At 41.2% G+C, this 26282-nt stretch overlaps 1 protein-coding gene across 3 annotated transcripts in view; it reads right to left on the bottom strand.

The window, feature by feature from the left end:
• LOC308498435 (protein farnesyltransferase subunit beta) overlaps window positions 1–24662 on the bottom strand; it is a 73017-nt gene extending 48355 nt beyond the window's left edge. The window contains exon 1 of one of the 3 annotated variants that reach the window (XM_081050462.1): window positions 24644–24662. In XM_081050462.1, the coding sequence (XP_080906588.1) occupies window positions 24644–24646 (3 nt within the window). In that variant the 5' untranslated portion in view covers window positions 24647–24662. Of the gene's footprint in view, window positions 1–6601; window positions 6680–13774; window positions 13995–24643 lie in introns of those variants that run through there. The other 2 variants (XM_081050461.1, XM_081050463.1) reach the window with 2 other exon arrangements.
• Window positions 24663–26282: the final 1620 nt, after the last annotated feature.

Raw genomic sequence — 26282 nt, 5'->3', positions numbered from 1 at the left:
AGTATTCTGAATATGTTCATTCTTTAAAATTGGGTTGTCTTTTTATTACTGAATTGTAATAGTACCTTATATATGCCAGATACAAGTTTCTTATTAGATACATGATTTGCAAAAATGTATTCCCATTCTGTGGGTTGTCTTTAGGAACTGGTGTATTTTTTAATAGAAAAAGATCACCTAAGAGCACACAGTACAGTTTTTAAGAGTACAATTTTACAAATCAAAAAATCAGCAAAACGCTGATTTTTTTTGACAAATAGTAAATGGATTAATACAGAAATTAAAAAGTACTCATCCAGGGAAGAGAAAAATCAAAGTCCTTTTTTGCCTCTCCCTCTCCCCATATAGCCTGCCAATGATATATAAAATCCGAGAAAATTTGTTACTGGAAAGATGCAAGCATTCTTTCTTCTGATTTGCATAGCAGAGGAAAGGAAAAAAGCTAGTTATATATACAAATGTTAACAAAGCAGGCCTGAAACTGCTTTCCTTAGAAAATCTTGCTTGAAAGGTTGACCCTCGGCTGGTATCTGGGTACCCAGATTTCGGGAGGGTTCCTACCATTCCCAGAACTGATAAGAGTGGCTCACTGTGCATAAACTGTATAAACAACGTGGTTTATACTGAACAGCTCCTTTTCTTCTAGGAGTCTGGAATTTTGAGAAGTGCTAGGCAGAGGGTACCTATGTGACCAACCCCCAGTAAAAACTGTGAGCACCAAGTCTCTAACAAGCTTCCCTGGTAGACAATACATTCCATGTGTTGTCACAATTTACAATTCAATGCTGGAGGAATTAAGCCCATCCTGTGTGATTCCACTGGAAGAGGCACTCTTGGAAACCTAAGTTTTGTAGCTTTTTGTTGTAATAAATCAGAACAGCGAGTACCATTATATGCTGACTTCTCTGAATCCTTGTATTGAATCACCAAACCTAGGGGTGGTATGGAAACCTCCAACACATTAGTAGATTTAGAAATGTAGCCTTTGGGACAAAATTAAGAGGAAGTTGTCAGAATAACTGTATAATGTCTCCTAAATAAGACCTATAATTAAATTCTTTTTAAAAATTTATCAAAATCCTCACTTTATATAACTATTTATAACTGAGGGCTAACTATTAAAGAAAAGAAAAACTACCTAAGTCATGAAAACCTGAACACTATCTAGCTTGAACTGGAACTCAAAACACAAAAATCAGCTTCAATACAGGGATGCTAAAGGAATGTCCACTTTCCTTGGCCTCTCATTTTATCTTGAATTTCCATGCTTCCTTTCCATCCCAATGGAATGGACTGGTCTATTCTACTTAGTTTCTCCATTCTGCATAAGAAATCCCATAGGCAAGGCAGTTACCAACAGAGTACAATCCAAAGTCTGATTAATAGCCCCAAAACAACAGATAGTTTTCTTTCGTATAAGTAGCAAAGGGCCCATAGGTTCATTTCCTTTGGGCACAAGGCACACAGTTCATGCCACGCTAATGAAATTGATAAGGCTCTTGGGAGGAGGATGACAGCCTAAAGCTTCTGATCTGTTTCAGAAACATTGCTAAATGAAATGTTACAAGAAAGGCCACCACAATTAGACACCAGATTTAATCCCAAGGGATTAGCTCTTCAAATTTTTTAAATAGCCTGAAATAAAGAAACTTTGGTCCAAAACACACACACACAAAGATGTAAAAAGAATCTTGAGACAATTGGGGAAATTTAAAAATAAATTCGACATCAGATGATATAGAATTACTTTTTATTTTCCTCGGTATGATGTTATTGTCTTTATATAAAAGAATGTCACTCTTAGGAGATGCGTGCTTTATTCTTTAGGGGTGAAAGGTCATAACGTCTTCATCTTACTTTCAAAGATTCAGGAAAAAAATTTAGTCACCTACATTTATACACGTGGACACACATACACACACACACACACACAAACACAAGAAAAAATTGTGTCTTGGCTAGATGACCATTGGATTACCTCCACCTTTGTCCTTAGTGACTAGGCTATTTTACAACTCTGTAGAGGTAGAAGTTAGCTTGTAGAAAATTGATAGCAATGCAAATAATTTCTGCCTACAGAAATGCAAATTGAATCTGGTAAATTGTAATTAATTATCATCTTATGGATATTAATCAGCTTTGCTTCCATTTGTAAATTCATTTCAGCATTCCTTATCTGACTTTAAATGTGTGGTACTTTGAGTTCTCTTCTGAATTAGTTGCAATATCTTACTGGTTCCATGAGTTAAATAAAATCTTCAGCATGTGCTCATTTTATATCTGTATGAGTCATGATTTTATCCTCTTTTGAAATTTATCCTTTAACAGTTTATATGAAGGAGGGAGATTAGGTGGAAGGTAAACAGATGTTGTCAATTTCTCTGTATATTTGAAATTCTTTATAATAAAAAGTTGAAGAAATTAAGAATCAAAACAAAACAAAATATGCCTGACCATTGCAAACTGAATAATAATGAATATCAACTATAATTTAACATATATGTATATATATATATATATGTGTGTGTGATATATATATATATATATATGGTCACAGGAAGTGGAGTACAGCCTAAGGAATAAGACAGTGGAAATTATGTAACGGCTGTGTGTTATGTCAGAAGGGTAGGAGACTGGGAGAGGGGAGTTATCACTTTGTGAGGGGTATAAATGTCTAACTATTACATTGCTTTGTACACCTGAAACTAATAATAAAAAATTTTTAAAATTAAAAAAAAATACTTAATACTCAGATTGTACCATGATTACTTTATCCAGGTATAAAAAAGATTTTTGAAGTCAAATACATCTTCATATACATATACAATGCATTTTTATATATAGTAGATAAATACTTAAACTAATTAGAAAGTTTTCCTGTCAATTTCAAAACAAGTACTCTACAATGATAGACTGATAGACTGATGAGTCTCTCCTTGACCAAACATTAGTCAGGCTCCTCTGAATCTTCTTCCAAACCAGTCCTTTATTTTTGAACTTCCATGTCCATCTTTGCATCACCCAATTTTAGCCAGAATCCTGCTAAGTTGGTTTAGCCAGAATCCCCCAATCTCAATATCTGATCGTCTTCAATATCTAATTGGGGTCCTCATCTTCCATCACTCCCCAGTGACATCTGATTGCCCTGGCTTGCCTTCATCCTGTTAGATCAGTGTGGCCAGAATCACCTTTACCCCTGATGATTTCTCTTAGTCATTTTTCATCCACCAATCCCCCCACCTTGCTCCTTGACTACAAATTCCCACTTTTCCTTGTTGTATTCAGAGCTGAGCCCAATCTGTCTTCCCTAATGTAAAACCTCATTGAAACAGTCCCCCTTGAATAAAGTCTTCCTTTAACAAATGTCACAAATAATTTTTTTCTTTAACAATACCACTCCACACCCACGACCAGAATGACTAAAGTTGAAAAGACAGACATTGCCAAGTACGTAGAGCAACCAGAATTCTTTACTTATACATTGCTGATGAGAGTGTAAAGCGTACAACCACTCTGGAAAAGGCCAGTGGTTGGTTATCAAACTCAACATGCACCTACACTATGGTCCAACAATTCCACTTCTAGGTCTTTACCAAAGAGAAATGAAAACACATAATCATAAAGACTTCTATGAGAATTTTTATAGCAGCATTATTCATAATATCCAAAATTTGGAAACAGCTCAGTTGTCTATCAAAAGGAAAAGATATTTTTAAAAAAGGCAACCAGTAACATATTCATAGAAATGCTATTCAGTGATAAAAAGGGACAAATAACTGATACATGCAACAACATGGACAGAATCCTCCTCTAGTAGCATTTTTCATTAAAGAATCCCTGACAGCTCATGCACATATGAAAACTTAATATGTAAACTTGAACATGAAAACTTAAGTCAAATCATTTTAAAAAGCACATAGGAGAATATCTTTATATTCTTAGGATAGAGAAAGATTTCTTCAAAAAGCCCAAAGTATAAAGAAAAAACAAATAAGAACACAAACATAAGCAAGGTTAAAGGCAAACAAGAGCCTAGGGGAAGATACTTGGAACATATATAAAAGATACTGTTTTTCCCAAATTAAGACCTCTGATTATATCAAGTTTCGGAGAGAGTGTAGGCAAAAGAAACTCCAGTACATCACTAATTAGTGCTTAAATTGCGAGAGCCACTTTGGAGGGTAATATGGTAGCAGGTAATAATACTGAAAGTACACAGACCCTACAACCCAGCAATTTTACCTTTCAGGTAGACATATACCTAAAGAAACTTGTACCTGTGCCCAAGAAGGTGTGCATAAAGATGCTAAGTGCAATATTATAAATAACTGCAAAAACTTAAATAGAACCCGAATGTCCACCAAAGTGAAGACGTGGATAAAATATATTACGTTTTGCTATACTATGCTATACTATACAACCAGGTCCTTCATTTAATTACTAATACTATGTAGTATATACTACGGTATACTGTTAATATATATACTATTGAAGCAAAGCAGACTATGCCAACCCAGAATGTGCCACTTTGGCATGTATATTATTTTGCGCTGAAGGCAATCAAGACCCAGCAGACTCAGGAAAAACGTTTACCTCTCCCTTAACTACCTAAAAGAATTGAGATGGGGGCCTGGCCCAGAAAGAGAAATATTACCAGAGATAACTTTTTATCTGAATGACCAATCTGTATGGCAGGGCAAACATCTAATGACCAAACACATGCTCTTCTTATCATCCTGTGCATTACCATTTTCCCCTTTGAAGCCCCAAGCCCTTCCCCATCTGATTCCTTAGCTCAGGATGACCTATGAGCCTCTGCTGCCCGACTTGCCCTTGAGCCTTTCATTGTCTTTGTACGGCCCCCAAATGTACGTAATCAAATTTTTTTTCTCTTGTTAATCTGTCCCATGTCAATTTAATTATTACTAGCCAAAAGAACCTATAAGGATAGAGGAAAATTTTTCTTCCCCAACTATATACTTGTTTTCTTCTCCAACACTATGTGTGTGTGTGTGTATACACTACATCTTATTGTCTGGCTAGGTCTTATTTTCGGGGAGCATGGTATATATATATATATATATATATATATATATATATATATACACCATATATATATATATATATATACACACACCATATATACCATATATATATATACCATATATATATATATACACACACCATATATACCATATATATATATATATATATATATCATATATATATATACCATGCTCCCCGAAAATAAGACCTAGCCAGACAATCAGCTCTAATGTGTCTTTTGGAGCAAAAATTAATGTAAGATCTGGTATTATATTATGTATTATATTATATTGTATCCAGTCTTATATTACATTAAAATAAGACAGGGTCTTATACTAATTTTTGCTCCAAAAGGCACATTAGAGTTGGTGGTCCAGCTACATCTTTTTTTTTTTTTAAGATTTTTTTTTATTGGGGAAGGGGTACAGGACTTTATTGAGGAACAGTATGTACTTCCAGGACTTTTTTCCAAGTCAAGTTGTTGTCCTTTCAATCTTAGTTATGGAGGGCGCAGCTCAGCTCCAGGTCCAGTTGCTGTTACTAGTTGCAGGGGAAGGAGCCCACCATCCCTTGTGGGAATCGAACCGGCAACCTTGTGGTTGAGAAGATGCACTCCAACCAACTGAGCCATCTGGGAGCTCAGCGGCAGCTCAACTCAAGTTGCCGAGTGCAATCTTAGTTGCAGGGGCTGCTGCCCACCATCCCTTGCGGGACTGGAGGAATTGAACTGGCAACCTCGTGGTTGAGAACCTGCTCTCCAACCAACTGAGCCATCGGGGAGGCAGCTCAGCTCAAGGTGTCGTGTTCAATTTTAGTTGCAGGGGGTAGAGCCCACCATCCCTTGCGGGACTCAAGGAATTGAACTGGCAACCTTGTGGTTGACAGCCCACTGGCCCATGTGGGAATCAAACTGGCAGCCTTTGGCGTTAGGGGCATAGAGCTCTAACCGCCTGAGCCACAGGGCCAGCCCCACTACATCTTATTTTCGGGGAAACACGGTAGTAGTGTAGAAAAAATTCTGTATTTCAATGGAAAATTAAGCATTGTCTATAGCACACCCTTCCAGGCTGTCTGGTTCTAGCCCTACTCATTGTCTTTGAACTATTTTAGACCTCTCTGTAAACAACTGTAAACTGTAGGTAATTGTTAAAATATGTAAACTCTCTCTTGTTCCTTAAGTTTTGATTTGATTGACTTCCCTCCCCATTGGATCCATTTGCAAATCAATTTCTTTACTCCACATGAATTTGTGCCTTTTGACTTTTTCTTTGAACAGCTCATAACATTTGTGTGGTTCCCTCAGATGTGAGTAAAATACAATTGTTAACACATGTTCATCTGCATCTGTATGAATTATGATTTTTACCTTTTTCTGAAAATTATTTTTATCATTACTAGAATGAATTGGATGTACAAACATCAATTTGGATAGAGATGAAAAACGTTAAATAGAAAAAGGCAAGAAGACTGAGTGTAAAAACAACACACAAACAGAGTTTACGAATGCACAAAAGGACTACAAGTGAAGAAGTCGAAGGATATACACTCAACTTACGATAGAAGTTACTTCCAGAGAGGATGAGGGGCAAACTGAAATGGGAGTGGGATTCAAGGAGACTCTATCTCTGTAATTGTGGTCCTTTAAACAAATAACCAGAAGCAAAATAATAATGTTAGCAACTGCTAATTCTAGGTTATAGGATAATGTCTGTTCATTATGATATTATTTGTACTTTTTAACTATAAATTTCTTACAAAAAAAAAGATTTGAAAGTATTTAATTTTGTGATGTCTATCACCCAAGCTTTCCCACACCTACATAGATAGGCAGGCCACAACATACAAAGAAGCTGTGTTCTGATGTTCAATGGGAAGTCAGTTGTCTAGACCTTATTTGCTGTCCCATCCAAACAATGGTAGACCTCACAGGTTCCCAGGCCAGTCCTCTTAAACCTATTTAGTGTGTAACATAACTATTAATACAAATAGTACAGCTCTCACTTTCTGCGGTCATGAGGCAACTGGTCACTTACCATATGGCAAAAAGGGAATACCACAGTTCAGAGTGAAAGTCTACTAGTTTGTTAGAAGTTTACCCCTGCTTCTGACAGGACTCGGGGTAGGCATTTCTAGGTACAGGATGTCTTTAAGTTTGCTAAAGTCAGATTATACATATTGAGGGATACTACAATATGCCTTCCTGAAATATGCCTTTTTGGCACATGGATTATTTTGAGCTAAAGACCATTGATAACCAAGACATACGGGAAAGCTCTAAAAACAGGGCATCCATTTTCTTTCTGTAAAGGAAATTTCCTTTCGTAAAAATGTCTCCCTCTCTGTAGCAGGAGGTGGAGGACTCTTTAACTCTAATCAATGGAGAAGATACCTTAAATCTGCATAACAAACCTTACTAAACAACTCTTGTTTACCATACTTTTCCTGGGTCCTTCCCATAACTTATCTCCCCCACATGGAAGCCCCAAACACTTTTCCTTTGGTTTAGCCTAAGATGATATATAAACCCAAGTTCTAACCATCCCTTTGGGTTACTCATAGATGGGTGCTACCATGTGTATATACACAACGCACATGTTAATAAATTTCTGTTTCTTTTTCTCTTGTTAATCTGTCTTTGGCCAGTCTAATTTACAGGGCCCCAGCTGAAGGACTAAGGGTAGGCAGAGGAAAATATTTTTTTCCTGCTCTACTATATATTTGTATATATTTATATGTGTACATGAACATGTAGCTTTAAAATATATAATATAAATTAGTAAATATTAGGCTGATTCAAAAGTAATTGCGGTTTAAAAAATTAAAAATAACTGCACAAACTGCAATTACTTTTGCATCAACCTATATCAGTGTGTGTGTATATAGTCTAAACACATGCTATAAACTGATATGTATAATAGTTTGTGTTTTTTGATAATGAATTGTGTTAGAATCTAGGGTCTAGAAGTGAAGTGACTACATCAAGTCCCCAAAACTTAGGTGCCATGGCAATAAATAAATGCAGAGCTAACCATCTGTCTGCATTCTCCATAGATCTGTTTAAAAGACGTCTCATGGAATTTTTCTAGAAATCCAATCAATAGAAGCACCGAATAATTGCCATTCATAGATGAGTGGTAAAAACCAAACTAATACACTTGGTACTTCCTCTTTCCCAGATTCTATCTAAAGCCAATCTCATGATGAACAACTTGCACATCGTGGACCATCAATCACTTCCCTTCTTTCTACATCTCCCCTCTCCCAGAGGAGGATCCTTCCCGAAAGCAGATTTGCTGCCTGAAACTCATGTTAATTCTGAAGATGCGGTAAAAGAATCATTAATAAGTTAAATATAAAGCAAGGATTTTTCCTTTAAAAAAAAAAATCTCTCAAAACAAACAACTCAGTTTATAGGCAGTCCTTACAAAGTAACTCTTGCTGTGGTGAGTTCAATTCTTTATTTTGAATACAAAGTACCAGTGGGGGGTGACACATCAGCCTAAAGCAAGGTCTGGTCTTGGCTGCTTACAGCGGTGAGAAGAAGATGTCAGGGACAGAAAACAAATTAAACACAGGTTTAGTAATTATTCCTGGGGATATGAACTCATACTTCCATGTGTACATTGCTACTGATCACTTTCAAAAGTAATAAAGTGGTTAAGTTGTGTCAATCATGGATATATACCAACTGGAAACATTGTAAGAGAATTCTAATTGTAACCTGTGATAAAATATTCACTATCTTACCCAATATCTTCACCCGTATTCAGAAGGAGTGAATCTCAAAACACTGAAAGTATGGTCTGGAAAAACATACTGGCTGATCCAAAATGTGGCTCCAGGGATGATAAAAGTACTAAGGTCAAAGACAGATGTGAAGAGTTTGAAGAAAAATGTTTTATGAATAAGAGGAGAAGGAAAAACAATATTTCTAAGTTAGCGTGATTTTATAAAGTATGTAATTTTAAATAGGTATATGTACCTAAATTTAAAATGTAAATTTTGTAAGTAGGCATTTGATTTGTTTGCCTACATACCTAAAAGTACATGTGTTTTCAAGTTGACCAAAAAACACTCTGGGGGACTTTTTAATAGGGAAAATGGTGAACATTTTGACACTTGAAATTCCCTTATAGTTGGGCAATATTGTATGCTGCATCTCAATAAAATAAAATTGATTTACACAGCCAGTCTACTGACAGACAACTCAACCAAGCAGAGCTCTCTTCCCTAGTAAGTTTGATCATATTTAATGGCTTGTTCTACATGCATGTCATAATTTTTTGGAGACTATAATTCGAAACAAGTCAATAGCAGGAGTTCCAGATTCAACCTGGATCCCTACGTTCGCTCCTCAGGAACTGCAGATATGCAGTGCCCATCACGTGAGGCCAGCTCTTCAGCCTTCCTCTCCATCCCGCCCCCATCAGCCCCACCCATTCAGCTGACCTAATTTCCTACCACAGCCAACCTGCACCCTTTGTTCCTGGTAAGTCTTCCCTCCTAAGGGCTCCTTGCACTGGAATGGCTGTCCCCGCCCCCAACTCCATCCTTTACAGCCCAGCCCCACTCCCACAAAGTGACCGCCTCAACCCACAACAGATTAGCTTCCACTCCCTGCGATCTTTGTGCAATGCAGTCATAACTTAGCATTGAATTACATGCTCTTATAAGTCGTGCTGTGATTGCTTCCGGGATATTCTTTTTTTTTTCTCTCTCTCTAAGAGAAAAAAATTTTGAGGGCAGGGACTGAAATGAATAATTCTTCTAGATTCCCCTCAGAGTTGATTGTCACTTGACTGAATGTTGTCTAATGACATCACACCATTTCAAGTGGAGGATGCTTTTGCCCCTGTTCAAAGGTGAACTACAAGAAAAACAGGATTAGTCCCTTCAATAAGCAACTGTTTTTGGTAAGCCTGCTACTTCAGAGAATGTACCAGTGTTCACCTACTGGCCTGATTCACAAAGTATTTGCAATGGGGTGATGGCCAAGGGCACAAAACAGGAAGACAACCATTAACAATACAACCATATCTTGCTTTCGGCAGTCAGAAAGGTTCTCTAAGCACCAGATCCATCAGCAAAACACCTCACCAAGGTAGAGACCTTCAAAAAAATACCCAGAACCTGACCTAAGACACCCTATAATACCAATGTTCCACTGCCATAGCACTGAGATAAGCGGCCATCATCTGTCATCTGCAGTATTGCAATGGCCTCCTAATTCATTTCCATGCACCCTCACCTCCTCGCAGTCTACTCTCAACAGGGACCTCAATGAGTCTGCTGAGATGCTAGTGGGTCCAAAACCTCCAATCATGGATCAGTCTGACTCCTGGTAGAAAACAGATGGTACATTCAAAGTGGGTGCTTGGAGGAGAGTTTATAAAGAAACGAATTACAAAGGCAAGGGCAGGTGGAGGGTAACCATAAAGGAGAATGCAGTACTCTGGGGCTGGCAACAAAGGGGTGCTTGGTCCCCAACCAGGCCTGAAGATGTGAAGAGGAGGAGTAGAGAAGGCCACAGAGAGCTCCATGGAGAAGGCACCTGACAGGAGATGTGACCTTAAGTCTAGAGACACTCCAGTCCATGCAATCCTGCAGGGAGGGAATAAATACACCAATTTCATCCTCCCTCTCTCTCATCCCCTTTGCATACTCCCCATGAACACAACCACAAGCCATAAAGCAAGGGAGCCTGTCAATGCAGGTCCACCTCCTGGAGCACCTCTACAGAGCAGGGTGGAAAAGGGTAGAGTGAATCTGGGGAGGTAAACTGAAGTTATCCAGCCAAATGGTTTCCCATCTCAATCAGGGTATCTGAAAGTACTTACAGTGGCCTATAAGGCCCTACATGACCCAACCCCAACTCCTATTTTGCTGTTTGTTAACCTCTCTACTTACAGTGTCTCTCCACTCACCAGGCACAAGCCTGCCTCCTGGGTCTTTGTACTTGCTGCTTTCTCTGCCCAGAGCGCTTTCCCCCCGATACACACATGGCCTGTTCCCTCACTTACTTCAGGTCTCAGCTCAAATGTCACATCATCAGAGGTTTTTTTCTCTTGCCATCTTATATAAAAACCACCCTCTTCTCATTCCACCCATTCCTAATGCTGCTTTATTTTCCTCCACATCATTTCTTTCTAATTTATGTATCTAATGGGTGATAGATAAATAGATAGTTAGGTAGATAGACAGACACATAGATTCCCCTTTTTTAAATTGACTGCCTCCCTGGCCTAGAACAAAAATTTCATAAAGCCATCAACTTGGCATCTTTTGTTCACTGCCTTATGTCCAGGGCTTAGAACAGTGCCCAACACACAGAAGGCACTCAAATATTTGCTGAACAGATGAAAATGAATGAAAACAGAAGGAACCATAACTGAGGGCTCTTTCCACTATTTATAGATTTAACTCCTATTATCAAATTGTTTTTTAATTATTGGAGGGAATCACGTTGTAAATTATATAAATGTCTAAACACTATGCTGTACATCTGAAACTGAATGCTGACTGTAATTTAATTTTTTAAAAATAAATAAATAAAAGTCTCCTGATAATCAGAAAGGAAGCAGGTGACAAGCATTTGTCTTTATTAGCAATGGCACAAAATTGAGCCCTGTCAGTAAATCCCTATGAAGAAATAGTTCAGTGAGAACCAAAATAATAACAGTAGTGTCTTCTGTAAACAACTTCTCCTAGCAAGGTTGGTAGTTTTTTATGAATATATCATTATTAACCTACTAATCTACCAACCTCTCTCTTGTCTGTAAAATGTGTAAGGATTGAGCAAGATGTATGGAGAGTCTTTAGCACAGCGATGAGACCCAATGGACATCACGATGATGATTAAAACATTATGGCAGCCAAGAAAATGAGACACATTATTTTCCCACTATGTGGGACTATTCATCTTAGAGTTTTAAAATGTGAGCTGGCATAACGACATGGATAAGAAACATAAGATGCTTTACTGTCTACCCCACAGTTGGGCCTACATTTGAGACACCTGTAATACCACTCAATGTTCCATATCATAACTTGGCTTCCACTCCTGGTCCAGGCCTCGGCCTACCCTTTTGCAGATCAGAACCTTGCTGTATCATTTCTGTAGCACTCATTTATGTCTGGGTGCTTAGAATATAAGTGCTTTTTTATAAGTGTTTTCCTGGTAGGAACAAGGCAGGGACACTCTTTGTGGGGAAAAAAAAATAGCACAAGAAAAAGAGAAAGCAGGTTAGTAAGGCTCCTGATAATGTTCCCTTTTTGACTTGCCCCTCTAGCCATGGAATTCTCTGTTCTGGTCTCTAAATATATAGACAAACTTCTGATTCCCTTTTCTCCACTAGCATTCTAGCCATAGTCTTATCTGCTGGGTTAGTTCAATTAACTGCATAAAAGGTGACCCAGTAGTCTTAGGTCAGATACAAAGAAAAAAGCCTGATCTGAATCAACTCATCACTCCATCACTTAGGAATGCTGCAAAGATCCTGCAGGTTTTTCACTGATGGAAGGTTTCTTTGCCATCTTCTGCAAAGACTTCTGTAAAAGGACACACTGGTGGGCTAACTAACCTGGGAACTAGATTCAAAAGATAAGGGTTTCCTCTTCTACCCTAAAATCCATGAAGCGTAAATCTCGTTATAATATTCTCTCTGCTACCACGTGTATAACTGTGTAGCCAAGCGTTTGTTTTTGTTACGTGACATTTATCTGTATAGCCAGAAAGATACAATACGGTAACTATCACTACTAATTTGGCCTCAATGGAGGCTTCCAACTTCAGATAAGAAAGTCAAAGTAGGTCCTTCCGAGGTTAAGCCTGGAGACTGATCTTACTAGATCTTATTTTCGTAAGCAGCCTGATGTTTAAGTGCTAAAAAGAATCATCCTGACCACTTCTCCTAGAGACAGTAGTAAACATTTCCACAATAATTTGGGAACAATTGAGGAATGAGAAGGAAAACAAAACTATAGTTCACTGCTCATTCCCCAAACCCATTTCAAAGTGGCAGAGGTTCGGATCCTACTTTGAGAACTCAGTGAATGAATGCCAAGTAGTCCAAAATGCATACTTTTATTGTAACACTTTCCAAGCTATATTGTTTCCCTGTCTGTCTTCCCCAACCAGTCTGTGCCGTGCTCGTGGTCAGGCGCTGTTTCGCTTCTTTGCGTTTCCGGCGTTTAACATTACATCCCACACGCTGCTGGTGGTCCAGCGACTGAATAACTCCTGAAACGCCCGCCCACGCGGCAGGCCCCACACCTGGCACTGTGCGTGAGAAAGTAAACGGATCGTGGAATGGCTTGACCTCAATCTGACCGCCTCTCTTTCCCTCTCTGTCGCCAAACTACAAAGAGTGGGGGAAAGTGCACTATCCATTCCCAAACCTCCCGATGCCCCGGCAGAGCAGAGCGAGCTGTCTGACCCGCCCGGCCTCATTCTGACCTCCAAGCACAGAACACGATTCCCTCCGCCCTACAGAGCGGACCCAGGGACAGTTCTCTCCTCCAAGCCCAACCCCGACAGCGACCCCTCCCCACAAACGCTCCGCTCCCCAACCCAAGCCTGGGCGCCCAGAGCTCCCAAGTGGGGCGGCGGCGCGGTGCACTGTGGGCATCGAAGTACCCTGCGAAATTCCGCACCTGGGCGGCCCGGCGAATGGGACTCCCACTCCCAGAAACCCCCGCGCGGGTGCCTCGCCTAGTCCTGTCACCTCACCTGTTCTATGGACGTGACTGTTTCCACCGAGTCGTCCTGCAACCGCTCCTGCGCGTGCTCCGGCCTTAGACTGTACAGCGGCTCTGACCAGACAGGGGAGGAAGGTGAAAGGCTATAGTAGGTGAAGGAACTCGGAGAAGCCATGATCAGGAGAGCTGCAGGCGGTGTATAGGACTCAGCTTCGTCCAACAACAACGCGCATTGAAACTCGAGCGGGCTAAGGCGCTACGGCGAGCGGGTAGAGTCAAAAAGGTTTTGAACGCGAACCTCTCTCCTACCTCCAGGCCTTCAGGGAGTGAGTTACTGGGATGCTGCCGCCCCCCATTGGTCAAAGGAGCTGCTGCAAGTCGCTCAGCTTCCTGGAGAGCAAAGGAGGATGTGTATATCTGAATTTCATTTCAGAGAGACGGTGCAGGATGCCTCGGTTCGTTATGCAAATTAAAATACTTCTTTTCAGCAGTCTGCCAATTGTCATTTAATCATAATGGCAGTAACTCGCAGCCTCGGGTGCCCGAGAACCTAATGATTGTAACTTTAAAAGCATTTCTGACCGCTCTCCTTATTGCCTCAGTCATGCTAGTACTAATAGAAGCCACCAAGGAGAAGCCAGCAGCTTCTCAACAAAGGAACTTGCGTCTCAGTACTCAGTGAGGAAGGGGAGGGGCATTGCAACTTTCTCCTACCCCCCTGGGGGTTGCAGTGCAGTAGCAGTAACTAAAATGCAGTAGAAGGAACAAGTAAGTGAAACAACCAAGGCAATCTTCATTCATCAATTTTTTATAGAGCTCCTACTACATGTCAGGCACTGTGGTAGGCCCTAGGAATACAAACGTGAACAAAACAAACAAGGTCCCTACCCTTGGGAAGCTTACAGTCTAGTGGAATAGACAGCATTAAGTGAATGAACACAATAAATATATGAAGACTTGTGATAAATGGCATGAAGGAAAATAGAGTCTATAAGAGAAATTAAAGGAGGAGAGGACGAACTAGACTGCATGGTCAGGCCAAGCCTCACCAAGTAAATGATATGTAAGCTGAGACCTGAAGAGTGACAAGGAGCCATCCATGTAAACAATATGGGGAAGAGCTCAAAAGGAAGGGACAGCAAGTTTGAGAAAACATGCCATAAATATACCTACCTATGTTTCTACTAATTCTGATGTTTAATCTGAAGGTATTAGGAATAAAATAAAACCTATTGAATGGGGTTAATCATCATATATACCTCCATAAAAATAATTTAAAGTTGTGATTTTAAGAAAACCCTGCTATCTTTGTATAAGAAATAGAAGAGAATCTTTCAGGGCCCACATCAAAAGGACTATACCAAAATTAAAATACCAAGAGGTTAAACGAGTTAGAGCAGAGGAGATTTGTGTGGGGTGTGGGAGGAGTTAAGATGCTAACAGAACTTCCAGATAGACTTGGACACAAGCTCAAGTTCTTGCTCAGAGCATTTTATTCTATTTCCACTCATTTCTAAGTCATATATCTAGGACCCAGGGAACTGTGGTGTGGTATTTCACAACCAGCCATTCCCCTGTTCTCAGTCTTTGGTGTCAAATAGAATCACTCAGAAAGATTCCAAGCATGAGGCCAGGATGGCCTAAAGGCCTCAGGCAGGTAAACACTATCATTATTCCCATTGTGGGGGAGGAAAACACTTTCCTCTATCCTCATGGTTCTTTTGGCTAGTCTAATTATTAAATCTACATGAGACAGATTAACAAGAGAAAATGACCAAATTTAAATATATACATACGCATGGGAATCCCACATACATGAAAGAGTCCGAGAACCCACATACATGAGAAATTCAGAGACAGAAAGTTAAAGTAAGGTATATATGACATTCTGAGCTAAGGATGAGGTAAGGCAACTTGGAGCTTCAAAGGGTCATTTTAGGACCCCAAGAAGATCAGAAGTTCAGTAATTAGTAATTTCCCCTGCTGTATTGATAGGTTAAACAAAAAGAAAGATTATCTCTAGTAATCTCTTATTATGAGCTATGTCCCTAATTCTAATTCTTCTAGGTAGTTAAGGGGGTTGGGGAGATAGAAGTTTCTCCTGAGCTCACAGGGTCTTGGTCACCTTTAGCTCAAAATAACCCTCATACTACAGAGGCACATCTCGGGGAGACTTGATTGGAACCCCTACACCATTTTAGTGATACTGTTGCCAAGTGAAGTCCTAGAGATAGCAGAATGTTACGAAAATCTGAGAATCAGTGACACAGTGTGGAACAGATCACCACGATGGCTGTACTGTACTTCCCTCTGTATTGGCATCTTATTGCTTTTCCCTGAATTCTGTTTTAGAAAAAACTGTCTGATAAAGGTCGGGATCACGTCTAAGGATTCAGCCTTCTTTGTAAAGAGTTGCTTTGCTGGCTAGAAATTTAAATTCAGCTGCTGGAATAGTTTTGTAACAAATCATTACATCTGTTATAGGTATACCTGAAGCAATCACAAATTGTATTCAAGAAACAGAAATCCATTTCTGAAATGCAGTCTCCTCTGCATGGGATCTGAAAGATGTTTACAGGGGCACGTCAAGAGTCTCCTGCAGGATAGTGTCTGTTTGTTCGGTAAATATTTACTGAGTACCCATTATGGGCTGGGCACTAAGCTAAGTGCTAAAGAGACAGTGGTGAACACGCAAGACACAGTCTCAGCGCTTACAGGTCTCATAATTTACCAACAACACCAGACATTAAACAAGCATTACAGACTATTTCATTAGGGGAAATAACATGAGAGAGAAAGCAGCACAGGGTGTTGTGAGATTGCATAACAGAAAATACTTAAGATAACCTGGAAAGTCAGGAAAGACCTGTATGAACAAATGAGTTAATTAACCCAGAGTGAGGGGACATCCCAGGCAGAGAAAACCCAGTGACAACCAAAACATCAAGTGAAACAAGGAATGAAAAATGTGAGGAGTTTGTACTCTATGTAGCATCGAGAAGATTGGTCAGCCCTGGATCAGCAGTGGCCCACTAGCTGTCCTTCCTCTGGGTTTAATAAAACCATTCATTCAAGAAGCAGAATGAATATAAATATTGGCAGTATGGCAGAGAGTTACGTACTTAGAGGACAAAGTCTCAGTAGTGATAATTAATAGCAACTCCAGCTTGGACTGTAGATGGTTTGGGTTTATTTTACTCAAATGCCTCATATTTTTCTAAATTAAACTGTGAACTGTAATTGGTTCTTTAAAAATAATATTAAAATTATATGGGTAGTGCTATTTTGTACTTCCATCAAGAGCAAGAAAACAAGAAAAAAAATTAATGGCCTAAATGAACCACTAGAGGTCACTTCTGACCCTAGAGTAGGCTTATAAAGTAGGCTTTAAAACTCACTGCCATTACTCACATAGCCCATATGAATTATTACTCACACAGCCCGTAGGAATTGTTATTTTCAGCATGAATTGTTTATTTTAATATCTTGTGAAACCATGTAATAATAATACATATCTCAGAAAGTTTGGAAAATGGAAGGAACTCATCTATTATCCCACTAGATAATGAATTTCCTCCCCCAGTTTACTCCTCTACCAGCCTCTGCAGCCTCCCCCTCTGCTGTCCATGTCCCTTGGGTCCCCCTGGATGGAATGACTTTCCAGCTCTTACCTAGGGCCAGCCCCTCATGCCCCATCCTAGGATGTTATTCCAGCAATTTTCCCCTGCTTTTCCTAGAACATCACATTGTCCCAATACGTGATCATTCCCATCACCTTCAAACAGGTCACTTCTCCATTTTGGGGGGGAGGAGGGAAGAGACATTTTTAACCCTCTTGATTACACTCCTCCTCCAGCTACCTCTTCATTACTCATTTCCTCCCTACCAGTCTCTCCAATTCCTCCAACTGTCTCTTGAAACCATTCCAATCTGCCTTCCTCATCAGCTCTTGTCAAGACCCCATTTAGCTCCATATTGCTTAATCCAAGGGCCAGTTCTCAGTTCTTATCTTCCTACTTGACTTCCTAGCAACATTTGACATGGTTGATCATTCCCTTCACCTTGAAATATGGTGGACAAAAGAAGGGGGAAGGGGAGGTTTTACGAACAGTAACCTCAGAGGGTGATCTGATCATAAATTCCTAACTGGGCAGGTCACAGTGCGTAGTCATGCCCCAGGTATATAACTTCTTTAGTAAAAGGCTTATCTTTGCTTAACACACCTTTGAAATACCCCCTTTCAGACCTCCTCCTAATACAGTGAAAGTGTGAGCTTAACTAGTCTGTAATCCAATCCCCACCTTGCTTTCCTCCTACCTTCATGTTATCTTCCCTACATTCCCTCCTTAATCTCAAATGCATAAAAGAAACTGCAAAACTGCTATTCTTCAGAGCATTTGAGATCTTGTTCCCTGACATATGTCATCGTTTTGGCTCAAACACTCTTATAAAAATTCTCTCCAGGTCTGGATGTTTCTTACATGGACGATACCTTCTTGGAGTGTCTAGCACCAGCCTTTGCTATTTCTTCATCTCTCTGACACCTTAACTTTGGAGCACCCCAGGGTTCTCTGTCTGCAGTCACTCACCTGTGAGTTCAGGCAGCCTCAGTGTTTATTTAAATACCTCCAGTGAGGTTGAAAACTCCCTCATTTATTTCTCCAAACTGGAGATTTCTCCTGAACTCCAGAGTTTGTATCTAATATCCTATTTGCATTTCTTCCACTTGGAACCTAGTAGGCATCTCAAACTTAGTATGACCACAACAGCGCTGCCGGTTTCCCTTCCCGTCCTGTGCACTCAGTCTTCACCATCTGTTATCCTTCTACTTCCTCCAAATATTTTGGCACCGTCCTTGATGCCTCTCTTTCTCTCACTCCCCACAAATCTTATTGGAAATATAGTCAGAATCTGACCACTGCTTACCAGTCCCACTGCTAGTGTCCTGGTCCAAGCTACCATTATCTGTTATTTGAATTCTTACATTCATCTCTCAACTGTTCTCCCTGTTTCTACTCTTGTCCTCAATTAGCCCAATACAAACTCAAACACCAGACTGAACCTTTTTCAGTGTAAGCAAAGTCACACCTTCACTCAAAGCCCTCTTCTTAGCTTTCTCAGAATCAAAATCAAGGTCCTGGGGCCGGCCTGGTGGCTCAGGCGGTTAGAGCTCCATGCTCCTAACGCCGAAGGCTGCCGGTTCGATTCCCACATGTGCCGGTGGGCTCTCAACCACAAGGTTGCCGGTTCGACTCCTTGAATCCGGCAAGGGACTAAAATTGAACACGGCACCTTGAGCTGAGCTGCCTCCCAGATGGCTCAGTTGGTTGGAGCGCGGGCTCTCCACCACAAGGTTGCCAGTTCAATTCCTCGAGTCCCGCAAGGGATGGTGGGCTCCGCCTCCTGCAACTAAGATTGAACACGGCACCTTGAGCTGAGCTGCCGCTGAACTCCTGGATGGCTCAGTTGGTTGGAGCGCATCCTCTCAACCACAAGGTTGCCGGTTTGACTCCCGCAAGGGATGATGGGCTGCACCCCCTGCAACTAGCAACAGCAACTGGACCTGGAGCTGAGCTGCGCCCTCCACAACTAAGACTGAAAGGACAACAACTTGAAGCTGAATAGCATCCTCCACAACTAAGATTGAAAGGACAACAACCTGACTTGGAAAATAGGCCTGGAAGTACACACTGTTCCCCAATAAAAGTCCTGTTCCCCTTCCCCAATAAAATCTTTTTAAAAAATTAAAAAAGAAAGAAAAACAAAAAACCAAGGTCCTACCTGTGGCCTAGACATCCCCAACCACTAGGCCTCCTGTCTTTGTACTCTCCTGTTTGCTCACTCAGTCCACCCATATTGGCCTCCTTGCTGGTCTGTGTATACACCAGGCACGCACCAGCCTCAGAGTTTATGCTTATTATTCCCTCCCCTGCAGCTCTCTGCCCCAGATATGGACAGGGCTTTCGCTCTTGCTTCTGATAGTCTTTACTGAAGTTCTTTAGTCTGATTCAAATTCCTTTTTCTTGAGGCCTTTCCAGACTTCCCCCTATCAAACTGAAATGCCCTCCCTCACCCTGTAGTATTACTCTGTTCCACTCTGCCGCTTCGTTCTTCTCCGCTGCACTTACCGTCAGCTGACAAACCTTGTATTTTAGGTATTTATTTTGTTAACTATCTGTCTACCCCCACTAGAATGGAAGCTCCCAGGGCAGGGATTTTCGTATTGTTCATTGTTTATTCTCTGGTACATAATAGGCCTTGAGTAAGTTAAATGATCGCCAGTCATTGTAATAAACATTTGCGTGCTTGTTGGTGTAACATACTGTAGAAGATAATGGCAATGAACATAATACTACCCTTACCCTTCAGGAGCTCACTACCTAATAAAAACAGAAACTATATAAATATAAAATAAATCTATAGAACAAATTTAAATAAATGTAAAATAATAGTCATGTATAAATAAATATAAACAAAATAAGACAATACATACACAAAGAGCAGTGGGAGAATAGGGAAGGAGTAATTAATGTTCAGCTATTGAATGAAGATGACCTTTTAATATGTAACATTTATGTTTAGTAATACATTTTTTTTAAAAAGAGTTGCAAAAGCTTTATTTTTAATCATGAGCATTGAAAATAGCAAGCATACCCATTACCTGTTAAATACATTACTGTACATCTAACCAATTGGTTATTGAGTAGACTTTAAAATTCATGATTTTAAACAATTGTTTAGTACTACTTTCAATAAAATAAGTAATTTTTGAATGATTAGATTAGAATTTGAAACTTGTGAAATTCTATTTTTTAAATTATTTCCTGTAGCATACAAAAAGTTTCAAATCACTCAAAAAATAATGACTTTCTGAATACAATGATTTTATGGCCCCAAAACAACTGTGCCACAAAACTATCAATTATCTATCAATTACACATATTGTGGTATTTTGTGGTCATACATTGACATAAAATTAATCACACTGGTATTAATCATTACATGCACTCTACTACTGAAAACTCATACAAAAGTATTGACGCAGAATTCTTAGTCCTATTTGAGGTTTACCATGGCGAAAACTATCTTACCAGCTGATAGAAAATTGAAGCAAACTAAAGAACATTGTTCACATTGAGAAATCTGAAAAATGATTTTAAAAGCTGTTGTGAGGCAAAGAAGTGTATACTCCAGAGCATACCACCGACTCTCAACCTAGTCTGTGCCTTTAGAAATACAGATTTTCCCAGGCACCAGCCCGAGTCAGAAGTCAGAATCTAAGGCTGGGGCCCAGGGCCCAGGCATGTGCATTTTTTTAAATGCTCCACCAGTGATGCCAACACACAGGTACACAGGTAGGGTTGGGAGCCACCACAAAACTTTTTACATTCTGCTGGCTGTCCACTAGAGTTCTGTTCCCCTTCCATAGCCAGGAGCTGCAGCTAAGCAGTGACTGCCCAGAAGTCCCTTGTGCATGCATTTAGGCAGGGCCTTGTGACTGAGTGCTGGCCAATGGGACGTGGGCAGAAGTGACATCCAGTACATCCAGTGTGACCCTTTACATTTTGTTTTTTAAGGCGGGCGCAGCTCACAGTGTCCCAGGTGGGGTTCGGGATCGAGCTGGCAACCTTGGTTCCTTGCTCTATTAGCATCTAACCAACTGAGCTAACTGGCCACCCCAGGTCTGGCCCTTTAAAACCTTCTATTCCACCCTGTATTTCCTCTCTGCCAGCAGAAGATCAATGCCTGGGGCAGCCTTTCAAATTCAAAGGAACGTCATGCTTTGTGTTTTGAAAGTTAAAAATCTCAATTAACAAAGAGATTGTCAGGGTTTTCTTTCAATAGACAAACACGGCTTGGTCCTTTGATAGATTCAAATTATTTTCTGAACAAATACTGTGACCTCCTTCAAATGTGTATTATGACCACTCCTTTCAAACAGGCTTTTTGAAGTTTGCTAACTTGTGATTCCAGGGTCAACTCTCTGCTCCCCTATTGTGTATCCCTAAGTTTCATCTTCTCTACAGAGCCCCTCCTCCTGCTACCTACAAGCCAATCTTACAGGGGGTGTTATGTATATACTTAGGTAAAAGAGAAAGCCTGCAATCTTGATATGTGAGACACCTGGGGTGTGGTGTTTCCCAGGCGTTGGTTGGCGGGGACTCCCCTGGATCAGTCCTGCAAGGCAGATCTCATAAAGAGCAACGTCTTGCTTTTAAATTGAGTCCCACAGTATGAGTCCTTGTGGAAGAGCCTCTGCCACCCTAGGTACCTAAATGACTTTGTGTCACGGAGCCACCCCGCACTCCCACCTCCTTGCTGCCCAGTAGACTTTACGTAAGAGGTAAATAAATCTTTCTGGTGTGAACCCCTGAGAATTAGAGGTTTGGGTTACAGTAACTAGGATTACCTTAACTAATACATAGAATGAATGACTCATTCCTGCAAAGATTCCTAACTGCGGGTTTTATCTTGTCCCCCAAAACATAACTTTGACAGTAAAAGTTTAATATGACAGATATTGCTTGGTTGGTGGTTGCTAGTCTGTCTCTCAGCTTTAGTCTCATAAAGGGAAGAATCTTTCGTCTGAGGCTTTCCTGTCACAAAATCCTCTTCATCAATAGTCTAGACCACCTATCAAGAAGCCACAAGAAAGACACAATTTCCACTTCCTGTTCTGAGAGAATGAAATCATTCCTAAAAACTATCTGAGCACAGGAAATATCTGATGAAGCCTCTAGATTTGTTCATTGTCATAGGCTGAATTGTGTTCCCCTCCCATCCCTAGCCCCAAATTCATATGTTGAAGTCCTAACCCCTAATACCTTAGAAGTGACTGACATTTTTGGACATAGGGCCTTTAATGAGGTAATGAAGGTAAGGTAAGGTCATATGGATGGGCCCTAATCCAATGTGACTGGTGTCCTTCGAAGAAGAGGCGATTAGGACACGGAAAGGCACAAAACATTTGAACATAAAGAACATGTGAATATGAAGATGGCTAGGTACCAGGTGAGAGGCCTCAGAAGAAACCAACCCCGCCAACACTTTGATCACACAGACTTCTAATCTAGAACTGTGAGGAAATAAGTTCCATTATTTAAGCCATCCAGTCTATGGCACTTTGTTATGGCAGCCTGAGCATAACATAACTAATATAGTCATGAGCGTGGTGGCCAGGACACCAAGGACAACCTGAAATGGTACTGTGGGTCATTCGTGCTAACATGAATTACCATTAGGACTGTTTCTTTGGGTCCCCAACCCCAAAATGCACATGTCTCTGACAATTTGCCCTCTCCCCTCTTTCCTTGTCATTTCAGAGTCTCTTCCTGCCTTTCTGTATTTATCAGAGATAGAAAATAAAAAGGAGGTGAATGGTGGACAATACTGAGATGATGGGGAAAGGAATCTGTCCTGTTTTTTCTAATCCTGAGAAAAGGCAGAAATCCTTCTGCTAACTGAGCACATCTCTTACAGTCACCCAGACTGGGAAACACGAGTGTGAGTCTGGAAGAGGCACAGGGTTTTACTAATAAGGAGTCCTATGGTCTGACTGTGTTGAGTCTCGGCAGTGAGCCACGGTACCTATGTGTGCGTCTCTCTGGTTACTCAGCTGTTGCTATGGCAGATCCCACAGTAGTGCCCTTGCTGTCTGTTTAAACAGAGAGCATGCTCAGTGTGCCTGGGCTGGGGGTGGCAGGGAGCTGGGGCAGGCACTTGTCTCCCTGGTAAAAGAAATCAGTATAACGAATTGGGAGACTGATTCCTGGAGGCTTCTTATGGGAGAAACTTCCAGCTACCATACCTCAGATGTCTCCCAGTTCTACTGAAATCTTCCCCAGCCCAAGCTGACCTCAACTGGGGAGGATGCTAAAACGTCCCACTGAGTTAAAGAGGTAAGGGCATGGAGTTAGGTATTTCATTTACAAAGACCCTGGTTAAAGGAAACTTTGTTGCCTCCAATAGTTTATGTGATTCTTTTGGCTAATATTGTCCTAAAATCTCAGCTCCTCCATCAAAGAGTGTGTACATATGTGCACACATGAAAACACCCATGAGAAAGAGAAGATCTCTGTATAATGGCTCTGAAAGTAGCTGAGCCAGGATGATAATAGAAAATCTAGAAGCTTGGACTTCTAGACTATTCTTTAAAAGAAAATTACTAGATCACCAATTTATTACAAAAGGATATAAATCAGGAGGAGCCAGCCAAGGAATGCACAGGGCAAGGTGTGGGGAAAGGGCACGGAGCTTTCATGCTCCCTCCTGGTGTCCCCTTCCCCCTTTTAAAGCAATGCAAGCTACTGATTTTGAGATGAGCCCAGCATGATGGAATATTTTCCATCTTTTATGAGTTTGGGCATTTATTTCCCTGGATTTGCTCAGGAAACCTCACTTCCTTTCCTGCCTTGCCTACAGAAAGCCATTTCCTTCAAAGTTCTCTACTGGACTAGAAACTCAGGGTGTATCTTCTTTCCTGTTTCCCCCAACAGAGGCAAGCAGAGAGCCACTAATGGTCCCAATAAGGAGGCCTATGGAGGACGGCCGGATGGCTCAGTTGGATAGAGCTGCAGATCTGAATGACAGGGTTACCGGTTCGATTCCCACATGGGCCAGTGAGCTGCGCCCTCCACCACTAGATTGAAGACAACAAGATTGAAGACAACAAGCTGCTGCTGAGCTTCCAGAGGGAAGGTTGGATGGGTCAGTTGATTAGAGCGCAAGCTCTTAACAACAAGGTTGCTGGTTCAATTCCCACATGGCATGGTGGGCTGTGCCCCCTGCAACCAAAGACTGAAAACAGCAATGGGACTTGGAGCTGATCTGCACCCTCCACTAGGTTGAAGAACGACAAAAAAAAAAAAAAAGTTAAAGGAGGCCTATGGAGAATATTTACCATTATTACAGTGCCGATCAATGGGTAGGCAGCTGCGGTACCCACAGTGAGTCAGGCTAAGTGGAACCTGCACTCAGGACTGTGTGTGGTCCAGTGGAGGAAAATCACAGGAAAAATCTGGAGGAAAATCACAGGGAAAATCACAGCAGGACAGGCCTGAATTCTGGGGAAACATCCCTGGCTATCTGTGGGATATACCTACCACCCACATATGCATGGGATAAACATTACAGGGTGGTTTTTGTGTGGAGTATTTATGTCAGTGCTCTGCTAAGTCCTTTCCATACATTATATTATTTCATCTTTCCAACAATCCTGTGGATATCCTTATTTTACAGAGGAGGAAACTGAGGAACAGAGTGGTTCAGTAACGTGCTCAAGGTTGCAGAGCTGCTGAGTGGAAGAGCTGGGACAGAACCGAAGGGTGCCCAACTACAAAGCCTTCAGCGTGCACTGAAAAGTCAGTGTAAATCCAGTGAAGAAAAACACACCTGGAAACCTTAATGGCATCCATAGGATGTTTCCTTGACTTTTAATGTAATCAGAGTAGATATCAGATTCAGTATTTTTTCCTCTTTGTTATAAATTTAGACACTGTGCTTGAAATATAACTCAAGTCAAGTAAATGGACTTACTATTTTCCATGATTTACTCCTGAAAAATACATTCTCCATCCAATACTCTGCCTGAAAACACACACACACTTTTTCACCACTTTTTAAAGGTCTAATGGGCTAGACTTGTTCTCCCCTAATACCCATTCTTAGGAATAGGCAATTTTCTAGACTCCAGAGAACATTTATTTGCTTCTCTCCAGTGCTAACACATTCAGTGGTAGTAAATTAGGTCTTGAAAGAGGCCCGTTCATTTTTTTTTTTTGATGCCATTGTGTACACTAGCAGGAATACTTAGTAGTTTGAAATAATGTATTGGCATTCTGAACACCTACCCTAAGCAGCTTAGACCTAAAACAGAGACTTTTTTGCCTGTACAATACTTCCAAAGAATTTTGCATTTGAAAATGTTTTTATGATCATCTGTCTTTTCAACCCGGTGAAAGAGGTCAGCAATTTTCCCCGTTTAAAGAAAAACGGGGATGGGGAGAGGCGGGAGGGCAGACACAGTGATAAAGGGTAAAGGGGAAGCCAAGTGGGGAGGGCGAATTCCAGCAACGCTGTGGAGTATTCCGGGAGATCCCGGCTTCCAGAGTGGATGGATGTCTGATCCAGGCCCCGATCGAGGCCCTCCGACCTGGGGTGAACCCAGGTGGGAATCAACCACTACCTCCACACACAGCGCAGGCTTCTGCAGAGGCGGGGTGCCGGGTGGGGGGTGGCGGAGTTGGCAGGTTGGCAGGGCCAGCTTCGGGATGGATTTGGAGAGGAAAGGTGAGACCCGTAAGCCGAGTTTGGTAGACAAGGGCTGTGTGGGAGCTCCCTCCAACTCACCCATTCAGACTGTCCGCAGAAAACCAAAAATGTTTCCCCAGGGGTTCCGCTCCCCGCACCGAAGGGTTGGGAGGGGGTTGCTCCCCCGGGCCGCGCACCCTGCGGGCGGGGACCGCGCACCGGCCTAGCCCCCACCTCGGGGTCGCCGCTCTCCGGCGCGCGCTCCCCGCCCCCTCTCCGGGCGGCGGCGG

The sequence above is a fragment of the Rhinolophus hipposideros genome, assembly GCF_964194185.1.
Source record: "Rhinolophus hipposideros genome assembly, chromosome: 5".
In the NCBI taxonomy this organism is placed as follows: domain Eukaryota; kingdom Metazoa; phylum Chordata; class Mammalia; order Chiroptera; family Rhinolophidae; genus Rhinolophus; species Rhinolophus hipposideros.
Note: the sequence above shows the minus strand (reverse complement) of the source record. Positions and strands in the feature narration are given on the sequence as shown.